Below are 21,521 nucleotides of genomic sequence, written 5' to 3'. Positions count from 1 at the left end.
TGTGGAAAAATAATCCTCTCAAAAAAAAAAAGTAGATAACACACTAATAATGCAAAAAGTCTTCCACTTACATCACTTTTTTTTTCAAGATTTTATTTATTTATTCATGAGAGACACACAGAGAGAGGCAGAGACATAGACAAAGGGAGAAGCAGACTCCTTGCACAGAGCCCAATGTGGGACTTGATCCCCAGGATCACACCCTGAACCAAAGACAGATGCTCAACTGCGGAGCCACCCAGGTGTCCCCACTTACATTATTTTTAAAAATACTTTTTTTTTCAGTGGGTGAGAAGTTAGGTCCCTCAGTAAATAAATGTTCAAAAGCATGGCGACCAGACTTCTTTCCTTACTTTCCCTAATATGACCTGCTAAATAGCAGAATTTCCCCCAGGGGTTTCTGGCTCATCATGTCAGATTAAAAAAAGAGAACTTAGATCCTGGAGTACAACATCCTCAATTTATAAGCAACAATCTTGAGAAGCAATGAGCAGAGGAGTTGCTTGTAAGCAGGGCCACCCGGATGATTAGGGGGCAAGTTATGACTGTGACTAGACCTACTGAACCCCGTACCAGTGTCTCAGGACTGTTGCAAATGTTTACAATTTTCACCTATTGAACTTTATATTTTGCTAAAATAATTTGCTCTGGGTAGAAATTTTTTAAAAAAAGAATTGTAATCTAACACTTGACCTTGTCATAAGAGGACAGTCGTGCCTTTTTATCATAACTGACATGGACATATCCGCCAATGGTTTTATTGTAGAAAACCCCTAAACATGCAAATAATTAGGATTGTCTTACTGATTTCCAGGAATTTGCTGGAACTGGTCCATGGTGAGCAATCAACAAATTCTGGCCAACAGACCAAATATCTGCTGTTTAATAAATTAAATCAAAACACTGAATCATGTCCCCATCAGTTTTCTCTCAGTATTTCAAGAACCCAAATGCTAAGGAGATGGTAAAACGCTTGAGAGTAATATTGAAAGGGGGTCAAGATAAGATGAGTATTAATTTAAACAGAAGCTTTGCACCATGCCAAGCACTTGGTAAACAATCTCATTTAATCCTCAGGATGACGCTATAATATAGATAAGCTTTCATTTTTGATCAGATGAATCTTGGCTCAAGGTGAACAATCTCTCGAGACTTTAATTTCCTCTTTCATAAAACAAGGATAATAAAAACCCACCTCCTTGTAGGGTTCTTGTGAGAACTTGAAATAATAGCTATGAACTACTTATACTTAGCAGAGAGCCCATCACATAGTAGTTGCTAAATAAAAGTATCTCTTAGTATAATTGTTATTCTCCAGTGCTCTCATCAGGTTTTATGGAAGGATTTATTTTACAATTTCTTTTGCTATTCTAGAATATAGAGAACAGATAAGGTGAAGCAAGAACTTTCAAAATCCTCACTTAACAGCTATGTTACCACTAAGTGGTTTTCTTTATTAAAAAACTACATCACAAGCATCCTAACCTCCTTTTGGTTTTGTTTAAAAGACCTCTCACAGCTTTAGTAAGGAGATGATCAAAGAACTTTTAATTTAAAAGTTTCAAAGTTAAAGCCAGTAGTAAAGAATTGAGGGCTAGGGGTAGGGAATGTTACGCCAATTCACCGTGGAGAGGGAGTGACCTACTCACGGGATCCCACAGCCTAAATGCAGATTATTAAGATATGTAGGAAATGTGAAGAACTGGAGTTCGCTAAACAGATTTGGTCCATGTTAGTTTAAACTTGATTTCTAATTCAAATAAAAAGAAACATGAAAGAATACCAAAGTTTTTGGAGAAAAGGAAAAACCTACTTATACCTCACCACGTTGTCCTTTTGTTTTCCTCATTTATTCTTTCAATTTACTGAAAGGCCAGATAGTACTAAGTTGTGCACTCATTTGCATAGAAACAATGTGAAATAAATCTATTGGCACAATAGTAAAATTAGGCTGATTAAATCCCATATTTTGCCCGCTCTTTAAACATTCTTCTCATTATTCAAATAATGATAGTGATAGCCTTAATAGTGATTGCCACTTACAGGCTTGTGTTTCTAGTTCAGGCTTCTTTCAGGGGTCTCAGCAAACTAAATGTCTCTACTGGGATCTTCACCACCGGACAATTTCACAAATAGGTAAGGGTAAATGGCAGCTTCCCGGGACATGACAGGGTCAGCCATGCATGACATTTATGTGAAGAAAAATGCTGGCAGGGAGTGAGTCTCCATGTACCATAAATGCCCCCCAGTGTCCTGTTCACTGTGATGGAGTGGAGAGGGCCAAGGATTGAAGCCAAAAGACCTTACTTTGAATATTGACTCAACCAGTGAGTAGCTATGGGACCCTTAAGTCACTTCAACTCTTATAGTCCCAGTTTTATTGTCTATGGATGGAACCACTGAGTCCAACTTTGCAGAATTGCTGTGAATTTTTTTTAATCATGTTATGTTCCTATGCCATGTCTTGTACTTAGTAGTAATCCAGTAACTGATGGCAATTTATATTATCATCTTTATCATCTTCTCTGGGTCTCAGTGTAAAACAAAGGGAATCAAATTGTTTATTCCATGGGGCTACCATGAGGACTGAATGACATATGAGAAGCTGCTTTGTCAACAACTGTCAGCATGGTGTATTATTCTTGAAAATAATAATTAACAAACAGACCTGAGCATCCAGGAAACCCTTACCGCTGAGCTATAGTGCAAATAATAGAGCTTATGATCTTTGAGGAAAACCAAAATTACCCTTTATTGGCAGAACTCAGAAAGGTCTCCTTACAAACGGCTGCCAGCACTTGGATCTGAAGGTCTGTGGGAGGGAGAGCCACAGACAGAACACAGGGAGGGACATCCCAGAGACAGACAGATCCTAATTCTGCCATTAACTGCTAGGTAACCATGTTTGGTATCTGTAAACTTCACCTTTTTTTTTTTTTTAATTTTTAAAATGGGAAGGTTGATAACAAATTCACAGTATTCTTATTATTCAGTGCCAACATATGAAAAGTGCCTACTCTGGTGGCTAACCGATGGCAGGTGCTCAAGGATTGTTTGCTTCCTTTCTCACGTCCTCCTCCTCTTAAAACCCATACTATCATATAATAGACTAAAGCATCTTTACCTGGGGGGGAAAATACATAATTGGGTATTTTTATGTTTTATGTCAAAGAAGATTGACAGAAGACAAAAATAAAAGCTTCTAGGGGATGCCTGGGTGGCTCAGCAGTTGAGCATCTGCCTTCAGCTCAGGGCATGATCCTGGAGTCTCAGGATCGAGTCCCACATCAGGATTCCTGCATGGAGCCTGCTTCTCCCTCTGCCTGTTTCTCTGCCTCTCCCTCTCTCTCTCTCTCTCTCATGAATAAAATCTTTATTTAAAAAAAAGCTGCTAATAGTTTTATCAAAATAATATTACTGAAAACCATTTAAAGCCACCAAAAGAGTTATATAAATGTCTCACTTTGAAAACAACAAAAGGAGGGACACCTGAGTGACTCAGCGGTTTGGCATCTGCCTTCGGCCCAGGGCATGATCCTGGAGTCCCAGGATGGAGTCCCACGTCGGGCTTCCTGAGTTGAGCCTGCTTCTCCATCTGCTTGTGTCTCTGCCTCTCTCTCATGAATGAATAAATAAAAGCTTTAAAAAAAAAAAGAAAGAAAGAAAGAAAGAAAAGAACAAAAGGAGAGAGAGCAAGAGACAGCAAAGAAAGATCATAAATCCCAGCAAGAAACTTTGGAGAGACTACCATAGAGCCAATTTAGAGAAATGATGAACTTTGTGACTTTACCATAGAGTTATAAAAGCCCACATCTCCGTGGATTATCAAACAAATTACTTCATTCAAATAAATATTTCTCTCCCTATTTTATAGATTCCATATCCACCCCACTTGATGTTGGTAACTCTGTGTTCTCTACCTGATTAAATGAAATTGAAAACGGACCCTTGTGGATATTCCTTCCTGCCAGAATTGATCTAAATCTGTCCTAGGCAATGAGCCTCTTCCTTGCCAAACAGTCTACTCTGATTAACTTCACAACAAGTTGGTTCCCTTAGGATGTTCACCCATCTGTAAAGCAGGAAATCCTTCTCCATTTTTTCAAAATCTAATACCTGCTTTCTTTTGGCAAATTTGACGGGATTCAAGCATTTGTCTTACCTAATTATTCCATTGCCAGTTGCTGTTATGCCTAAAACTCAATGATGAAATACCTATGAGCAACATAAGCCTGTTTACAGGTTTTGTTTATCATTTCTAAACTTTGATCCAAGACCAGAAGCACACCCACCAAATGTATGGCATGATGCAGAGCCTAGAGGACTAATGTTTCTCTGAAGCTTGTATCAAATAACCAACCCTACTGAAATCAGGGGTGATAGAAAGTTCCTAAAGTCGGAGGAAATTCCAGCTTTAAATGTCATTGCCCAGAACTTGGATTACAAAACCTTTCCTGTGGTTCTGTTGATTAACCCCTGGAAAACTGTCAGAAGCTGCTTATGATCTTACAGAGCATGAGATCTGGCCAATCCAATAGAAGAGGGCAACTGCAGGAAACTGTCACACCATTCTGAGTGGGCAGCCCTTGGTTTCATCTGCAAATTGTAATGCTTCTGCTGTTGCATTTATAAACTAAATATAAATGATTTGCTTACAATATTGTCTCACCCACTGGACTCATACATTTGTGTGAGGGCAGAGGTATTACCTCACTCATCTTTTATCTTCAGCACTGAGCACAGTATCTGGGGCATTGAAGAAGCATTTTAAAAATAATAGGATGGAGATGAGAAGAGATAGCAGATGGAGAAAAATGAAGGACAAGGTGGTCTCCAGAAAATGTTATGACCACTGAAAATGGGATTGTGGGAAGGGAAAGGGCAGTTCATAGCTTTACTTATGGGCTGATGATCAGAGGTGTGAACCTTGCTGGCTCTACGGACCAGGGGTCAGTCTGGCATGGCAGCCTGCGTGCTTCTACATCTAGTTCTTCATCTGACATCGTCCCCAGCATCATCCCTTCCACTGAATGGCCTTCCACTGAATACTCACTGGTCTAGGAATAGCTATCAAGACTGAGCTCCTCTCATGCTTTCCTGCCCAATTTACACACTTCTATCAGGCCTGATTGGTCAACTTCAAGTTGGTTTCCCACTTTGCTTCTTTATCAACCCCTGGCTGTGACCAACATGCAAAAATGGTAGCAAACAGCAATTTTCCTCTCATTAAAAGAAAAGTTTCTCCATCCATCAAAGTGCCCTCACTCCACACACATACTTCCCTGGATGGGCTGTTGGCTTCTTCCTGGGGGCTCTCTCTTGTTCTTTATGAATGTGTTGACAGTCTAACCAGAAAACTTCTCTTCATCTAAGGAACTATCTCCTGCTTGTCAGTATAAACAACCCCTGAGAACAGAAAGGAGTCTGCTCCTCAAAACATATGCAGTAAATATCTATAGAAATGACTTCTGTTGAGTGGTGCTATTTACTCTTTGAGAGAACTAATTAATCACAATTCCATCCCATAGAGTTCTGTAAATTAGAGTTCAGAACACCCTGGTGTAGCTCTAGTTAGCTTGAAGAGGCTTTGCTAAATTCTCCCGAAATGCTCTAAGAAGAACTTTGGTCAAGCTTTCATTTTGAAAGCAAATGGACACCTGTGGAGAGTGGAGGTGGGTTTGGGGGGTGTCGTGATATCAATAATAGAGAGGCTTCTTCATTTTAAAGTGCTTAGTAACTAAGGTGCTAGATTGAAGATTCTCATGCTCTGATTTAAGAAGCCTGAGAGTTCTTCTTAGGGACCTTTGGGCTACTGCACAGTTGGTGTGGAAGAAGCCAAAACTGCTAGTTTCCCTCTCTGTTTTCAGTTAGACATTCATTATCTTTTTAGAAGCTATCCTTTAAAAAAAAAATTTGTTATGGTAATAAAACTTTGAAATCACTGCTTAAGATAATGGTGAGAGAGACCCTGGCTAAAGTAAATATCTGGAACTTCTGTCTATCCCACTGCCACCACCCTGGTCAAGTCATCTAGTCATTAGCTCTTGCCCAGTCCACTTTCCACTTTATGTCCAGAAAAATGTTTCCAATGCAAATTTGATCATCTCATATTTCATTTAAAATCCTCTAATGGCCTCCCATTGCTGTGAGGAGGAGAAAGTGTGCTTATAAACCTGTAGGACCCTCCAAGACCTGTCCTCTCTCCTTCTCTGGTCTCATCTTGGGCCATCCAAGACATTGGTCTTCCTTCAGATTCACTGTCTGCTATTTCCTCCTTCAGACCCTCTACATGTATATTTCCTCGGGCTGTATCTGCTCATCTTGCAGGTTTTAGATTTGATAGCACCTCCTTCTGGAAGCTTCCCCAACCCATTCTGCCCACAGTATGTTCCATTTCTCTCCACTGTATACTCTCATGGATAAACTTCGCATCTGCCTATTAAGATATATCATACCAATAACTACTTCTATATTTGTCTTTCCTCTAAATTCCAAAAGTAGCCTTGGTGTTTTTTTATTGCATCACTATAATGCCAATACCTAGTGTAATAAATTGGCACACAATGGGCATTTTTAACTGTGACTAAAAGGATGAATGCGTGGCTTCAGGCACTTAAAAATTATGTGTATTGGCTGTCTTAGAGCAGTCCCATAGGACTATCTGATCACCTTACCAAGTAGAATGACAGCAGCAGTAGGAAGAGCAAGGCCCATTGCCCATTCACTCCAGCCCATATGAAACATCTCTACACCAAGTTCCCCTCACATTTACTGCCAATAGAACTGCTACACCAGGTCTGCCACTTAGTAAGAGCCAGATAAATGTTAAGCACAAAGATCGATATTAATATAAATGGAAATTGGAATTACATCATTCCTGAACCCTGTAAAAGTTGAGTTGTAAAGGGTTTTCTGTTCCAGGACATATTAATCTTGCAGCATTCCATGTATCTATGCACCAGGCACCAGTTTACATGTGTTACCTCATTTGATCCCAACAATGTCTATTAGGCATATCTTAGTTCAAGCTGCTACAGCCATGGACTGGGTGCCTTATAAAAACCGGAAATTATTTCTCATGGTTCTGGAGGCTAGATATCTGAAATTCATTTGGGATACTAGGGTGGGCCCTCTCCCAGGTTGCAGACTGCCAGCTTCTTACTGTACCCTCCCATAGCAGAGGGAGAAAATGCAAGCTCTCTTGTGATTCTTAAAGGCACTAATCCACCCTCATGTCCACATCCAATCCGAATTACCTCCAGGAGGCCCTACATTGGATGGTAAGGTTTCAACACAGGAATTTTGCAGGGGCACAAATATTCAGTTCATGGCAGGCAGGAATTAGTCTTTCATTTACACAATAAGAAACAGAATTTAAACCTTGCCTACAGCCACAGAACAATAAATCTCCCAGGTCTGACCAACACTCCATTGTCCTATTGCCTGGCACATAGTAGGTGTTCGATAGATTATGAATCAATGAGGAGATAACTTATACTAGGTACATAGAAAATGCCCCATTTTGAAAACATTAGCACTAAACTTAAATGATTATACTATTGGAATAAAATGCTACTAATATTCACAGAAACTATGAATACTAAAAGTATAAGCACTAATATTCTGGATGTCATTAGTTCTGTTCTCTTTCCCTAAATTCCTAACCTATTAGCAAAAGCTGGGACATTTCCTACAGACATTTCATTCAACCAAGCACAACTGCTGAACAGAACTCTTTCCGGTCAAGTCAGGCCATAGCCCAACATTTGGCCTGTCATCACTTTTTGAACAGCCACCAAGTAGAGAATACTATAGGGGTTGTTTTAAAAAAATGTGTACAGAAAGAAAAGTGAAAGATAAAGTGATTCTATTTGACCCGCAATGTATAACAAGAGCAGTTTATAATCTGCAAGCTTTTTTTTTTCAAAGTATTTATTTATTTGAGAGAGAGAGAGAGAGAGCATGTGCCTGCGCACAGTGGGGGAGGGGCAGAGGGAAAGAGAAATTCAAGCAGACTTCACTTTGAGTGTGGAGCCCAATGAGGGGTTCAATCCCATGACTCCAAGTTCACGACCTGAGCCAAAACCAAGAGTTGGATGCTCAACAAACTGTACTACCCACAGGCCCCTCTTGTGAGGGCTTTTTAATCCATAATCGATCAATCCTCACAACAGCCTGTGAGATGGTTTCTACACTTTTCAGTGAATCTAGGTTGTCATTGATTCTAAGATGCACTCCATGTGACACCAAGAAAGGAAAAATGCTGTCAGTTAAATTATGAGATAGCACTGATGGTAAGATACATCCTAACTGTAGGGGCGCCAGGGTGGCTCAGTTGGTTAACCATTTAACTCTTGGTTTCACTGCAGGTCATGATCTTGCAGTTGTGGGATCTAGTCCAGCGTCATGCTCCACACTAGGTGCCGAGTCTGCTTCAGATTCTCTCCCCCTTTGCCCCTCCCCTGCTCTCGCTCTCACTCACTCTCTTTCGCACACACACACTCTCTAAAATAAACAAAATCTTTTTTTAAATGCTTAAAAAAAAAAAAATCCATCCTAACTGTAGAGAGATGGGGATGGGAATGAAAATAAGGTTCATCTTAAAGCTGATAAATATAGAATTTTTAACCCAATTTTACAAATGAGGTAACTGAAAGAGATGTAGGAGTTGAAGTAATGTTCCCAAGGTCCCAAAGCTTGGGTTTTTTCTAAGATTTTATTTATTTATTTGAGAGAGAGCATGAGATATAGCAGGGAGCACAGCAGGGAGTGGGGGAGAGGGGCAGAGGGAGAAGGAGAAGCATACCCCTGGCTGAACAGGCTGCTGGATCCCAGGACCCCGAGATCATGACATGAGCCTAAGGCAGACACTTAACCGACTGAGCCACCCAGGCACCCCACACACAGCTTACATTCTGAATTCAGTTCAATTCTATTTAGCCTTGTGTTGTGAGTGCCTCCCACTCAGTGCTCTGTTTGAGAAACACAGAACTGGATGAGACTGTCCTAACCCTCAGGAATTGAGCAGTCTAGAAGGGAAAACAAACCCATGCGCAAGTCAACTAAAATGTAGCCTGCTGAGTCTCAGAACAAGACTGTGTACAAAGTACAACTGTCTAGGAGAAGGGCATAGATAGCTCTCTCTGGAGAGGCTCAGGGAGGGGTTCCAGAGAAAGTCCTATGAATTTCATAGAATGGATTGAAATTTACAGAATGCTTGTTTCTATCTAGTCAGTGCTTTGACTTTTTAAATAATGTTAAGAATAATTCTTGGCTGAAAAATCCCTCTGCATGGTGTGAGTTGTGGTAGAGTGTCTGAGAGAAGGGAAGATGCTCCATGGCCCAGCTCACGTGCCTGCTTCCAAGGAGAGGCAGGAAGCATGAGAAGCTGAGGGATGATACTGAGTCCTTAAGATGTGAGATGACTATTGTTTGAGATGAGGTTCCCACAGGAGAATGCCTGAAGGAAATGCCTGCACCGTTGGGTGAGGTAGGCAGGTGTGCTGTCCAATGGAGAACTGGCCATTCATCAACTCCTTTCTGAACACCTGAGGGGGTTCCTGCTCTGTGATCCTGTACTAATTTCCTATGATAGCATATACTGTGCTCAATTTTAACTCTGCTTGGGGCCTTTGCACTGGCTATTCCCTCTTCTTAGAGCACTATCCTCAGATGTCTTCATGATACTCCCTCATCTCCTTCAAGCTTTGCCCCACCTGTCTCTAGCAAGTCCTCCCTTGACCACACCCTCACTCAAAAGATGTAAACATCTTCACCACTACCACATTTCTACCCATCTAAAAATCCTGATACCCTTTTCTCTGCTCTATTTTTCACTTTTCCATAGCAAGTATCAATTCCTATTATGCTGTGTACTTATTTTCATGTCTGCTTACTAGAATATAAGTTCCATAAAGGCAGGAATTTTTGTCTGTCTTCATTCATCAATAGACCCGGAGCTCCTAGAATCCTCATTGGTACATGTTTGTTAAGTATTTGCTGAATGGATAAATGAATGTGTGAGTAGCTGAATGAATACACCTTTAGCTGTATTCTCAACTCAGCATTAAGCTCCATGAGAACAGGAAGCAAGCCTCTTGTTCACTGCTGAGTTTTCAGCAAATAACACAGTGATTGGCACATAGTAGGCATTCTGTAATTAGCACCGCATTTAATGGCTCTTATCTCCTATCCACATGTGAAAGTTAAATTACATCCAGAACTGAATATTTTTACCTGGTGAGAAAGGAACCATCTTCTATCCTATCTGTCCTCATTCAAAAAGTGATAATGAGAGCATTCATGGACACAGGTGAGATTTTGAGGTAAAGTTTTCCCAAGTTCTAGATCTTCCTTTGCCTCAGGCTAGACCTGTTTGTTCCCATCCAGTTTTCTGAAAACTCATGCAGAAAAAAGTGAGCTCAGTCTTGGGAGAGCTGAAGTGATAATCCAACTGTCTGGTTGTGTGATATGTGAGTTTCATTACCAACCCTGATAAACTACGCTAAGGATTTGGGGGTAGTCACTGTCAAATCTTCTTGGATGTCTTTCTTCCCTTTTCCATATGCTCATGAGAGAAATGAATGTTCTCCAATATCTTTCTAAGCCAGGCAACATACCAGCTGATCCCCTTGTCAGTCAGTAAATAAAAGTGTTATTGGAAGGCAGATGTAGACTTGCTTTGTTTGTGCGCTAGTGCACAACAGTAGAAAGGGATGGAATTTAAGGGGAAAAATTTAGATTTTAGACTAAGTTAACAAGTATTGAGCACCTACTGGGTTCTAAAATGTCTAATATGTGTAATTCCCATAAGGACTTTGTTAGACAGGGATCTTGCCTCTCATTTTGCATTTTTGGAGACCCAGGGACAGAGAGGAAAACCACATAGTTGTTTGAATGGCAGAGCCACTATTTGAACCCAGGACTATCTGACATCCATGCATACATCTTCTATAGAAAAATTTTAATGTTTAAATGATAATTGTGTATCACAATAATAAAATTCTGTATCAAGATTTTTGTTAGGGTGCCTGGGTGGCTCAGTCAGTTAAGTGCCTGACTATTGATTTCAGCTCAGGTCATGATTTCAGGGTCATGATATCACACCCCACATCAGGCTCTGTGCTGGGTCTGGAACCTGCTTGAGATTCTCTCTCTCCCTCCCCATCCTCCCCAACATTCTCTCTCTCTCTCTTTCTTTTAAAAAAAAAAAAAAGGTATTTCTTTTTTTTCACTCACAGCAAGCTTACTAATTTGTAGCAGTAAGACCCTAAGATGTGACTACCAAAGCTTGATATACATTTTCAGCTTGTATCAGAAATAAAAGGCTGCAGTCAGGGCTATGTCACCCTTTCTGAAGTATCTTGATTAATGTACTTTGATTGCCTGATAAACAAAGCCAGCACATAAAAGCTCTTAGAAGTGTCATAAAGCCTGGGCTATTCATCTTGTCCATGCTCCCTTTCCCATATTTCAATCTCTAAGTAGCAAGCTGATGGCATTTGGGGAATAAGACAATGATTTTAAGACGATTAATTTTTACAGCCTCTCCCAACCCTGAAATCTGAAGTACCATTTGCCTTAGTCTGTTGAGCCCTGCCTTTGGACAGGTTCAGATTTGCCTCTGCTTTCCTCAGATGAAGTCCTGTCAGTCAGCACCACCTTGTAAACCAACCTGACAGATTGCTAGGACACCCTGAGAGAGGAAGCAGGCTGGAGTGGGCCCTGTCCCTGGAGACTCTGCTGATGCCTTGTCTGAAATGATCAACACACAGGCCTCTGGACATAGGAAGTCTGCTCACACTGGTCCCTAGAGGATGGGAAGCACTAGTGACTCAGGAGAGACAGAGAGAGAGAGAGAGAGAGTTGTTGCCTCTGGAAGTAATGCTTCTTCCCTGATTATCATCAAAATGCCACAGCTGCAGAGAGGCCCAGGCTGTGAGGACCTCTAGTTGGTGCACAATTAGTTCCAACTTGAGTCATGACAGTAACTGCCTGACTCCTTGGGTCTGGTAGAAATTGACAAGTTCTCAATATCTTCCAAACACAGAAGAAAACAGTCTGGTGTGATGAGAAGAGGGTCTTACAGAGCACCTTATAATAACCTCATAAAGTTATTAATGATTAAATGGCATAGCCCATGAGATAACACAGTCCATGGTACACAATGCATTTTCCCTTCAATAAAAAGGGAAAAATGCCAGCACTTTAAAGAGCAGAATCTCTTGCATCACAGATAATAAATACCTAGCACAGTTCCTGGGGCATTGTAAGGCCTACTGTGTCCTCAGTACTCACTCAAAAACAGCATCTTGGTCAGTGCCCTCTTAGCAAGGATTGACAGAGGCTTATGTGTTCTCATCCACTAAGACTAATTCACTGGTGGATTCAGCTACCCTTTTCACTAAGGACAATTCATTACTGAATGGATGGGGAAGTAAATGGCCGCACTAGAGTTCCATCAGTCTGTATATGATGACTGATCCACAGGTGTATATGTGATTCCTCAAGGAGACATGAAAAGTAATCAGTACAGAGCTGTGTGTTTCCTTCTACCCTGAGGTGAATGCTTTCTGACTGGAGAGACAGGAACATTGCATCATCTCCTAAGAAAGGCAGGGAAGCCTGTGCTGGATGCTGCTCAGGCTTTCCTTACCTATTGTTTCCAATTGTCTGTGCCTTCATAAGAAAGAGTGTACACAACTGAATTCTAGGAATTGCCCTATGAGAAGTAGAGGAGACAAATTTAATAACAGAAAATAATTTTTATTGGATATCTGCTACAGGGCCAACCCTGGGGATAGTACGAATATGAACCTCCCCCTGTCTTCATGCATATGCAAACTAGAATTTGCAAAGATTAAAAATCACAATACAATGTGATATAAGAGCCTATGAAAGGGGCATTTAATTCCCAGTGAGGGTAAGAGGGGGGAAAAGAAGTTCCAGGATTGATGGAGGAGATGGCACAGAGCAGAGTGAGTTTTACAAGGCAAACACAATCCTAGGAGACACACATACTCTCAGAAGCATGGAATGTTAACCTGATTTCCCTACAGTGTCTTGCAAGACAAAGGCATGGAACATAACAGCTCAAATATGCCTTATGCAGGTGCTTTGGAACTGTCGATCACATAGAAGCTGAAGCCCAAAGAAGTTAAATAACTTACTTGAGATCACACAGTGAAATTATGTTGAAGCCAGAACCAGAGCCCTGCTCTCCTAACTCCATCCAAGCTTCTCTCTACTTCCTGGGTGCCATCTCTGTTTTAGAAACATTTACTGGACTCTGGGGTGGGTGAATGAATGCTTTTAAGAAGGAAACACTATTGGAAATGGCTAATTTTTCAAATAATAGCACCTAAATTTCATATCTCTTTGCTCCCAGTGCAGACTGCTTTCCCACATCCCCCTGGTAGGAAAATGTTCTGAGAAAGTTAATTGTATATGTATTTTTATGTTATGTTTTTAGAACACTGTATTACAATCTCTTGCCAATACTTATAAAAATAACTCACTCACTTCTAGTGTAGGGAAGAGGTGAAGTAAAGGAACTATTGGTTGGCAGTTAGTGTGCTAAAGGCTTTTCCTATGTCATCTCTCAAATGAGCTGAGACCTAGGAATGATTAAGCCCATTCATTGATAAACTAAGACTCAGATTGGTTGTGGACCAATCTCTTTGACACTCGACTAGAAGGAGGTGTACTCGAATATAACTCTTCACTTCAATATCTACATTTTTTGTACTATCCTGAGTTGCACACCTTAACAATGGAACACACCATGTAAGCCAGGTATAGTGGCATGGAGCAAAGAGGAGATTTTATCTTTTGCTGCTCTTCTCTCTCTGGCTGCATAGAGAGGTGAAAACCAGGTCTCCTCTAATCAAGCAGAAGCCTCAACTTCAAGAGACTAAGGAAATTGAGTCAAAACACTCTGCTGCATGGATCTTAAAGTTGTCATGGAAACAAAGGTTTCCCCAGCCCAAAGAAGTTCACCGGACAGAGGAGAGTAATCTGCTGGTTCATTGGTTCATTTATAAAGCTTCTGCAAGGACTGTACCGAGGCTGGACCTGGGAGTCCCTGACCTTCAGTAGCTTCTAACCAGTAGAGGAAGTGAGACACATACCCATTCAAGATCTGACATTATAGGCTTCCCAAGAAAGGTGTAAACACAATGCTTTACAATTGCAGAGAAGGAAAAGGCTGCTTCTTCTGTGCCTCAATTTCCTATTTGAACATAGGACAAATAATATTTATCTAATAGGGTTTTTGTTAGAACTGGATAAATTGTAAGTGTAAGAACTTAAAGTCTTAAGTTTTTTAACTGCAAAGTAGAAATAATCATACTTCCATGTCAAGCTATTTACATGGATTCAATAAAATGAAATTATGTAAAACAAAGGAACTTTGCACATGGCCAGCCAATAATAGGCCGTTATTATTCTGAGTATTTATTCTTGTTCCAAAGAATCTTTGACAGGATCATCAAACTAGTGACCTTTGCCTTCTACCTGCCCTCTATGAAATTATCCTCTTTCTTGTCCTCTGTTATTAGTTTTCTATTGCTGCTATGACAAATTACCTTCCTCCGTCGACAAATTACCTTCCTCCGTCTTCAAATCCAGCAATGTACTTCTCATGTCACATCTCTCTGATCTATTTTTCTGCCTTTTCTTCCACTTTTAAGGACTCCTGTAATTGAATTGGACCCAATCAGTCAAGGATACTCTCCCCATATTAAGATCTTTTATTTTGATCACATCTACAAGTCCCTTTTGCCATAGAAGGTAACATATTCTCAGGTCCTGGAAATTAAGGTGTAGGCATTCTCATAGAGAAGGGGTTAGGGAATTTTTTCCCTACCATATCTTCTTTTTTTTTTTTTTTTTTTTTTTTTTTTTTTTTTTTTTATGATAGTCACACAGAGAGAGAGAGGCAGAGACACAGGCAGAGGGAGAAGCAGGCTCCATGCACCGGGAGCCCGACATGGGATTCGATGCCGGGTCTCCAGGATCGCGCCCTGGGCCAAAGGCAGGCGCCAAACCGCTGCGCCACCCAGGGCTACCATATCTTCTGTAACCATAAGACATATCAAGCAATTTTTCCAGTCCTTACTGGCATAGTCCTGGGGATTCTCTTCACTCTTGTGATTCTCTGCTATACCAGCCCTAAAGTGATATAGCCAGAACTCCATCCTCTGACCAACACAGAAAACATGTGTGCTATTATGGTCCACGATTATTAAATACTACTAAAGTCTAAGCCTAATAGAAAATGTGGATGGTTTTGATTGGAGACGGTTGCATGTAAAAACAACACAGGGGTTGGTGAAGCAAGTCCACAGGCCTTGGAGGCAGACAGGTCTCGCAGTCAGTCTTGCCATATCACGTGATAGCTGGTGTGCCACTGGACATGTTGTTCAAGTTATGCAAGACTGGATTTCCACAACTGCATTATAAGGCTAATCCAGGTATTGTGGGGCAGTTGTGAGAACTGTATGTGCACCCTGTAAGCTACTCATGCCTCTCTCCTGACATCCAGTCCATAGTGTCATTATAAATGAGATCACCAAGTCATGGAATCTCTGGAAATGAGGTCTAAACACAACATACCTTGTCAGGAATGGTAAGCTGAATTCTTCAGCCAGGACCATGGGCTTTTGATTCAGACACATCTATCTATATTTGAATCGCGCTTCTGCTTCTTATTAGTTTTCTTTCACTTCAGTTCTTTGGGTCTCATTTCCTTTACGAGATAAAAAATGTTTACATGGCAAGATTGTTGTCAGAAATCATAACAAAGTGGAATTCTTTTTCTGTGGATGTTGGGCATTTCACATGCATCACCCTATTGTGGTATCTTCGTAACAATCTCTTGATTAATGCCATCATTCTTGGCATTTCATAGTTGAGGGAATGGTCATCTATGGTGGTGACCTCCTCGAGGAGGTTAGGTAACATGCCCCAAATTCACAACTAGGAATGGCAGAGTTGAAACATAAACCCAGGCCTCTTCTCTCTCCAAAGCTTGGCAAATGACCCACATGCTGCCTTGCCTGCCCAATGCATTGAGTGAGATGATAAATACAAAGTCTTTTGCATGTTATGGGGCACTTAATAAGCACAATTTTCATCAGGTGCTCAGGTGTCTCCCAGTCACGCTGCACAACCATGAGGATGAGCAACTGCTTCACTCACCTTCCTAGACCTCCCCAGTTGGCAAAGGGCCATGACATGGTGAAATAAATGCAGGAGGGGCAGGAGGGATGGGAGACACATTGCATTATTCCTCTCTAATTCTACTTGTCTAATGGACTTGTTAAAAGCACCCTGGGTATGAAGTGTGAGTCTTAATGGCATTTTATAAAAGTTGCTGTGATGAATTAGCACATAAAGCAAATTAAAAACAGCTTATCGCTTTTTAAATTAGGTGATGGGGCACTGTAGCATTTTTCCCAGACATGAAGATCCATTAATAGCCAAAGGAGCCAGAAGCTGCTGAAATGTATCAGCTGCTTCTTCTCAGGGACCTGACAAGTCTGAAATTGGTAATCCTAGAGGGGCAGATTGTCCAAGATGAATGAAACTGGGGAAGAGCGTGTTACTGAATCCCTTCTCCAGGGACACCTATCACTGAAGACAGAAGGGGGAAACCTTCCCTCAGAGATTCTTGGGACTAGAATGGAGCACAGTAGATTGAATGTCTAGCCAGGTAGGGACCACTAGAAACAGTCTCTACTCCCCTCCCTTACACATGAGGACACAGGCTTGAGAGAAGCAGGGCTTTTAAAGTTTATCTGAAACATTTCCACAGACCCATATTGAGGATCTTCGATGTGCCCCGTGCTGTACTGTACCCTGAGGGTAGAGAAGTGTTTTAGATGTCTTTATACACAGTCCACAAGACAGCTACTAAGTGGCACAGTTGGGACTCAGATCCCCTGATTCAAGGTCAGCACATTTTTCAGAAAAACAATTGTAATAGTAAGAGTAGCTGCCATTTTTTGAGCACAGCCTGTGCCAGGCTGGTGTTGCAGTACTTTCCGTTTATTATTTCATTGAATCCTCACCACAACTCTTTGAAGTAACTGGTGTGATTATATACCAGCTTTATAATTAAGGAAACTGAAGCTCAGAGAAGCTAAGGAACTTGCTTAAAATCACATGGTTAAAAAGTTGCGAACCCAGGCAGTCCAACCCTAGAGCCTGCCTTCTTGGTGACCACCTGCCAGCTCTCCTGAGGGCTTTCCTCCCTCCACTCCCCACACTTTATATACAGAAGGACCCTGGAGCTAAACCAGAAGTTCAAAGACTCTTAGGATAAAAAATACTAGGACAAGAACTGGGCAGTAAAAGAGCTTTGGGGATTTGGGAGCAGGGGGTCAGGGAAGTGGTCAGCCTTGAAGAGAGATTAAGAGTTCCTGGTACTGCCAAATTGTGAGCACCACCAGAGGACAACAGGCTGAAAAACTGAGCCTTACAATGGAATGTCCAAGAATGTGGATTTAGGAGGCAGACATACCATATTCTAGATATAGTCTCCACCACATGCGTACATGTGACCTGGAGCAGGTGCCTTAGTGTCCTGAGCTTCCTTCCCTCATCTGTAAAATGAGGATATTAATTTTTACCTTCAAGTTCTTATGATGTCAAATAAGACAGCGAATACAAAATACCAAGCTATCTAATGTGAGCATAAGTAGTGGTAGCCATCATGGTCATCATCCTTGCTACCTTGTCACCACCTCTCAGACTGAGGTCGGAATGGGGGGCCTGGTGAAGAAGAAAATGAAGAGCATTGCACTAAGACTCCAGATCAGAAGACTCAAGCTCCAGCCTGAGGTTGCCGAAGCTAGACTCTCCATCTATAAAAAGGGGGTATAGTACTATATCCATCATACCTTCTTTGTCAGAATGCATTGAGTCACAAATGAGGTAGTGTAAGTAAAAATGATTTGCAATCTATAGACCTTCAGGACAGCTCCCAGGGTCAATGATTCACTAGCAGACTTCACAGGACTCAGCATAGTCATACTCAGGACTATGACTTATTATTGCAAGAGGACACAAAGCAAAATTAGCAAAGGGAAAGGAACTGGGGACAAAATCCAGAAGAAACTGGGCAAAAGCCTCCCAAGAGTCTTCTCTTAGTGGAGTCACATGGGACATGCCTAATTCCTCCAGCAACAAATTGTGACACCAGGTGTAAAATATTGTCTACAAGGGAAGGGTTCAGGGTGACCCAGTCACCTCACCCTGACTCCCCCACTGAGAACTCACCCAGTCTGTAGAAGGATCTTGCACCTGCTCCAGGCTGCCCCACCTTGACTTCTGCCACCCATGTGACCTTGAGGCAATCCTTGGGCCCTGCGAACCTGGAGTATCCTTATCGGTCTCACGGGAGTTGGGTGATGCCAGCCTATTTTTGGGGAAGCCTGAGATGCCATTCCTGTAATTCCTGCCCCAGCTCTGCTCTCATTCTGCCCAAGGCTCCCCATTGCCCTCTCCATAAAATCAGCTGGACCCCATTAGGGTCCAGGGTTTTTACTGGGGGCTGATCATGTAGTCCCCTTCTGCCTGGCCTATTCCACAATTCCAGACTCAAAGAAGAAAAGTAAATGATGGGCAGCCCCTATGGCTGAGCAGTTTAGCGCCGCCTTCAGCCCAGGGCGTGATCTTGGGGACCCTGGATCGAATCCCATGTCGGGCTCCCTGCATGGAGCCTGCTTCTCCCTCTGCCTGTGTCTCTGCCTCTCTCTCTCTCTCTCTCATGAATAAATAAATAAAATCTTTAAAAAAAAAAAAAAAAGAAGAAGAATAGTAAATGTTCAGTTTGAATGTTGTTTATACAAACAGTTTATGTGCGGTGAGCCATTCTTAATAGGAAATAGTGAGAAGCTTCCCAAAATCTAATTTCCCAAATCTCAGCTAAGAGCCACCCTCGCAGACTGGTCTTTTTAAGGATAGCAATCTCAAGCTTGCTATGTTAACTCTTTTTCACACAGAGTAGAATTTATAGAAAAGATTTTTATGAATATCCACTCACAGGGGAAAGGCAAGATAATAATGATAATTCATACTTATTGATTGTCACTATGTGCTGGGCATTGTTGTACATGCTTAATTTTATATGTTTTACCATATATAACATTTCATCCATACAACAATTTCATAATGGGGGTACTATTATCATTGTTATGTGAGGAATCTGAGGCCTAAGAAAATTAAAGTAGCTTGCATGGATAACCAGCTATATGACTGGCCAAGAAGTAGTAGAATCAGGAAATGACCCTAACAGTGTGACCCAGGAGTCTATATACTTAACCACTATGCTCCAGTTGCTACACGGCCCCGACCATGAGCTGGGTGCCTCACATGTCTTATTAATGTCCACAGCAGCTCCGTGTGAAAGTAGTTATTGGACTAATTTTGCATTACAAAAACCCATGGCTCCGGAGTGCTAATTAATTTATGTCACATCACCCAGCCAGAGCAGTAACAGCGTTAGAAGTGGGCCTCTGCCCCCCTCAGCCCCTTTTTGCCTGGGTGAAGCTTTGCCAAAGTCTTCCGTAGGGAAGATGCAGATGGTAGAGGTGGAAGTGAGTCATTCTGGGAGCTTAGACCAAGAAACTCTCCCCCAATTCCATTACTCAGGGACAGAGTTAATGGAAGAAGGAGCTGTGTTGCAAGTAATTCAAATTTTCCTACAATATTTGAGAGCTCTACATGCTGTCTTCAGCTCTTTTTGGTTGCCATGACAGCAGATGTGACATTTCTTTCATGAGGAAAAAATAAAAAAGAAGAAAGGAAAAGAACCGTATTTGGTCTTCAGTGATCTTAGAAAAATCTTTTCCCCAGATCTATCTAGTTTTGCTTGCATAGTAGTTACTACATTCTAAGGCAACTGTCAGAATGGAATCAAAAAAAAAGGGAATAAGCAGGGAGATGGCAAAACCTGCTTCTCCTGAGAAATCGTATGCCGTACGTGGTGGTGTGTGAGCGACACAGGAGGAGCCAGGCAATAGAAGATTTTGAGACAAATTGTCAGTTGCTTAAGGCAACACCTACCTACTAAGGTCTTGGGCATCATTTATTTCACTTTTGTTTGCGATTCCCTCACTCCACCAATTCATACATGTTACAGTATGTTAGGCTTAGCAAAGGCTCAGCATGTGCTCTTTAAGGAGGGAAAAATGGTACATAAAGCCAGAATTACAGTTCAGAGTGATGAGTGCAATGCTGAAGTAGGCTTAGCATTCATTCTCTGGAAGCGAAAAGATTTGTCTTATCCATATAATTTTGATCTATCTATAAACACACACACAAACGTAGGTGTAATCGCATTTTTTCATGATTACATTTTGAGCACTTACTCGTGTCATTAGATTAACCTCTGCAACCTTTCAATTTATTTTATTTCTATTTATGTTTTTGTGGTTTTAATTAGCATTTTGTTTTTTTAATTGAGTTCTAGTATAATTAATATACAGTGTTCTATTAGTTTCAGACATACAATGTAGTGTCAACCTCAGTAATGGTCCCATAGTCCAGTGAGTGGAAACAGGACAGTTCCCTGTGGATAGCATTTAAGTTATTACCATTTTTCCCGGTCACAAAGGAAAGAGTTGTACAGACTGATACATCTGAGAGGATTTGTTCATAACACAAAATGCTCCATTCGGAAAGATGGCCATGTTATTCTTCATTATTTCCTTCTTTTTAGTAACTTTTAAAATTTGATTGTAGTAGGAGGGAAACAAAATCTCAGACCAAACTGCCTTTGCCACATCTCCCATTATCACCTTGCCACATATGGTGATCTCCACGAAAAGAAGCAGTACCCCAGTTTTAGGGGTCCAGAGGCTGCCCCTGCAGCCTTCACAGAGAGGCAGGAACTAATGCTGATTTGTGACTGCCATAGTAGGAATGTGGACTGCAATCCTGGGAGTCAGTTCTGGGAGCTGGTATTAAATGGATGAAGGATTCTCAGGGCAAGAGTGGGTAATCAAAATGGTGAATTTCAAATCTGTGCTGCAGAGGTTCCTAACGATGTTCTCTCTTGTCGTTTCTACAGAGCCATGTTTGACTATGACAAGAGCAAGGACAGTGGGCTGCCAAGTCAAGGACTTAGTTTTAAGTATGGAGATATTCTCCATGTTATCAACGCCTCTGATGATGAGTGGTGGCAAGCCAGGAGAGTCACGCTGGAGGGGGACAGTGAGGAGATGGGGGTCATCCCCAGCAAACGGAGGTAAAAATGCTTTTTCTATTTCATAGTGCTTGCTTTTTAGCTATCTAGGGAGTGGATATGAGGGAGATGAAGATATGACAAACTGTTCACAGAATAACCATTTGAGTGGGATAGTCAATCTGCAGGAAAATTGTCAGTGGTGACAGGTGACATGAGTTAAATATTCTCACTCTTCTCATATTAGGGTTTTGCCAAAACTGATGACTGTGATAAGGCATAAAGAAAGAAAGGAAATCTGCTTACACTGCCTTCCTAAAATGTATACCAG

The 21,521-nt window shown here is 41.4% G+C and overlaps 1 protein-coding gene across 33 annotated transcripts in view; it reads left to right on the top strand.

Annotated features, from left to right (window-relative positions):
• DLG2 (discs large MAGUK scaffold protein 2) overlaps positions 1 to 21,521 on the top strand; it is a 1,979,996-nt gene that overhangs the window by 1,887,934 nt on the left and 70,541 nt on the right. For all 33 annotated transcript variants that reach the window (XM_077867259.1, XM_077867261.1, XM_077867262.1 and 30 more), the window contains one exon: positions 21,077 to 21,253. In XM_077867259.1, coding sequence (XP_077723385.1) covers positions 21,077 to 21,253 — 177 coding nt within the window. The remainder of the gene's footprint in view (positions 1 to 21,076; positions 21,254 to 21,521) is intronic.

This window comes from Canis aureus, chromosome 23 (assembly GCF_053574225.1).
Source record: "Canis aureus isolate CA01 chromosome 23, VMU_Caureus_v.1.0, whole genome shotgun sequence".
NCBI classification, from domain to species: domain Eukaryota; kingdom Metazoa; phylum Chordata; class Mammalia; order Carnivora; family Canidae; genus Canis; species Canis aureus.
Note: the sequence above shows the minus strand (reverse complement) of the source record. Positions and strands in the feature narration are given on the sequence as shown.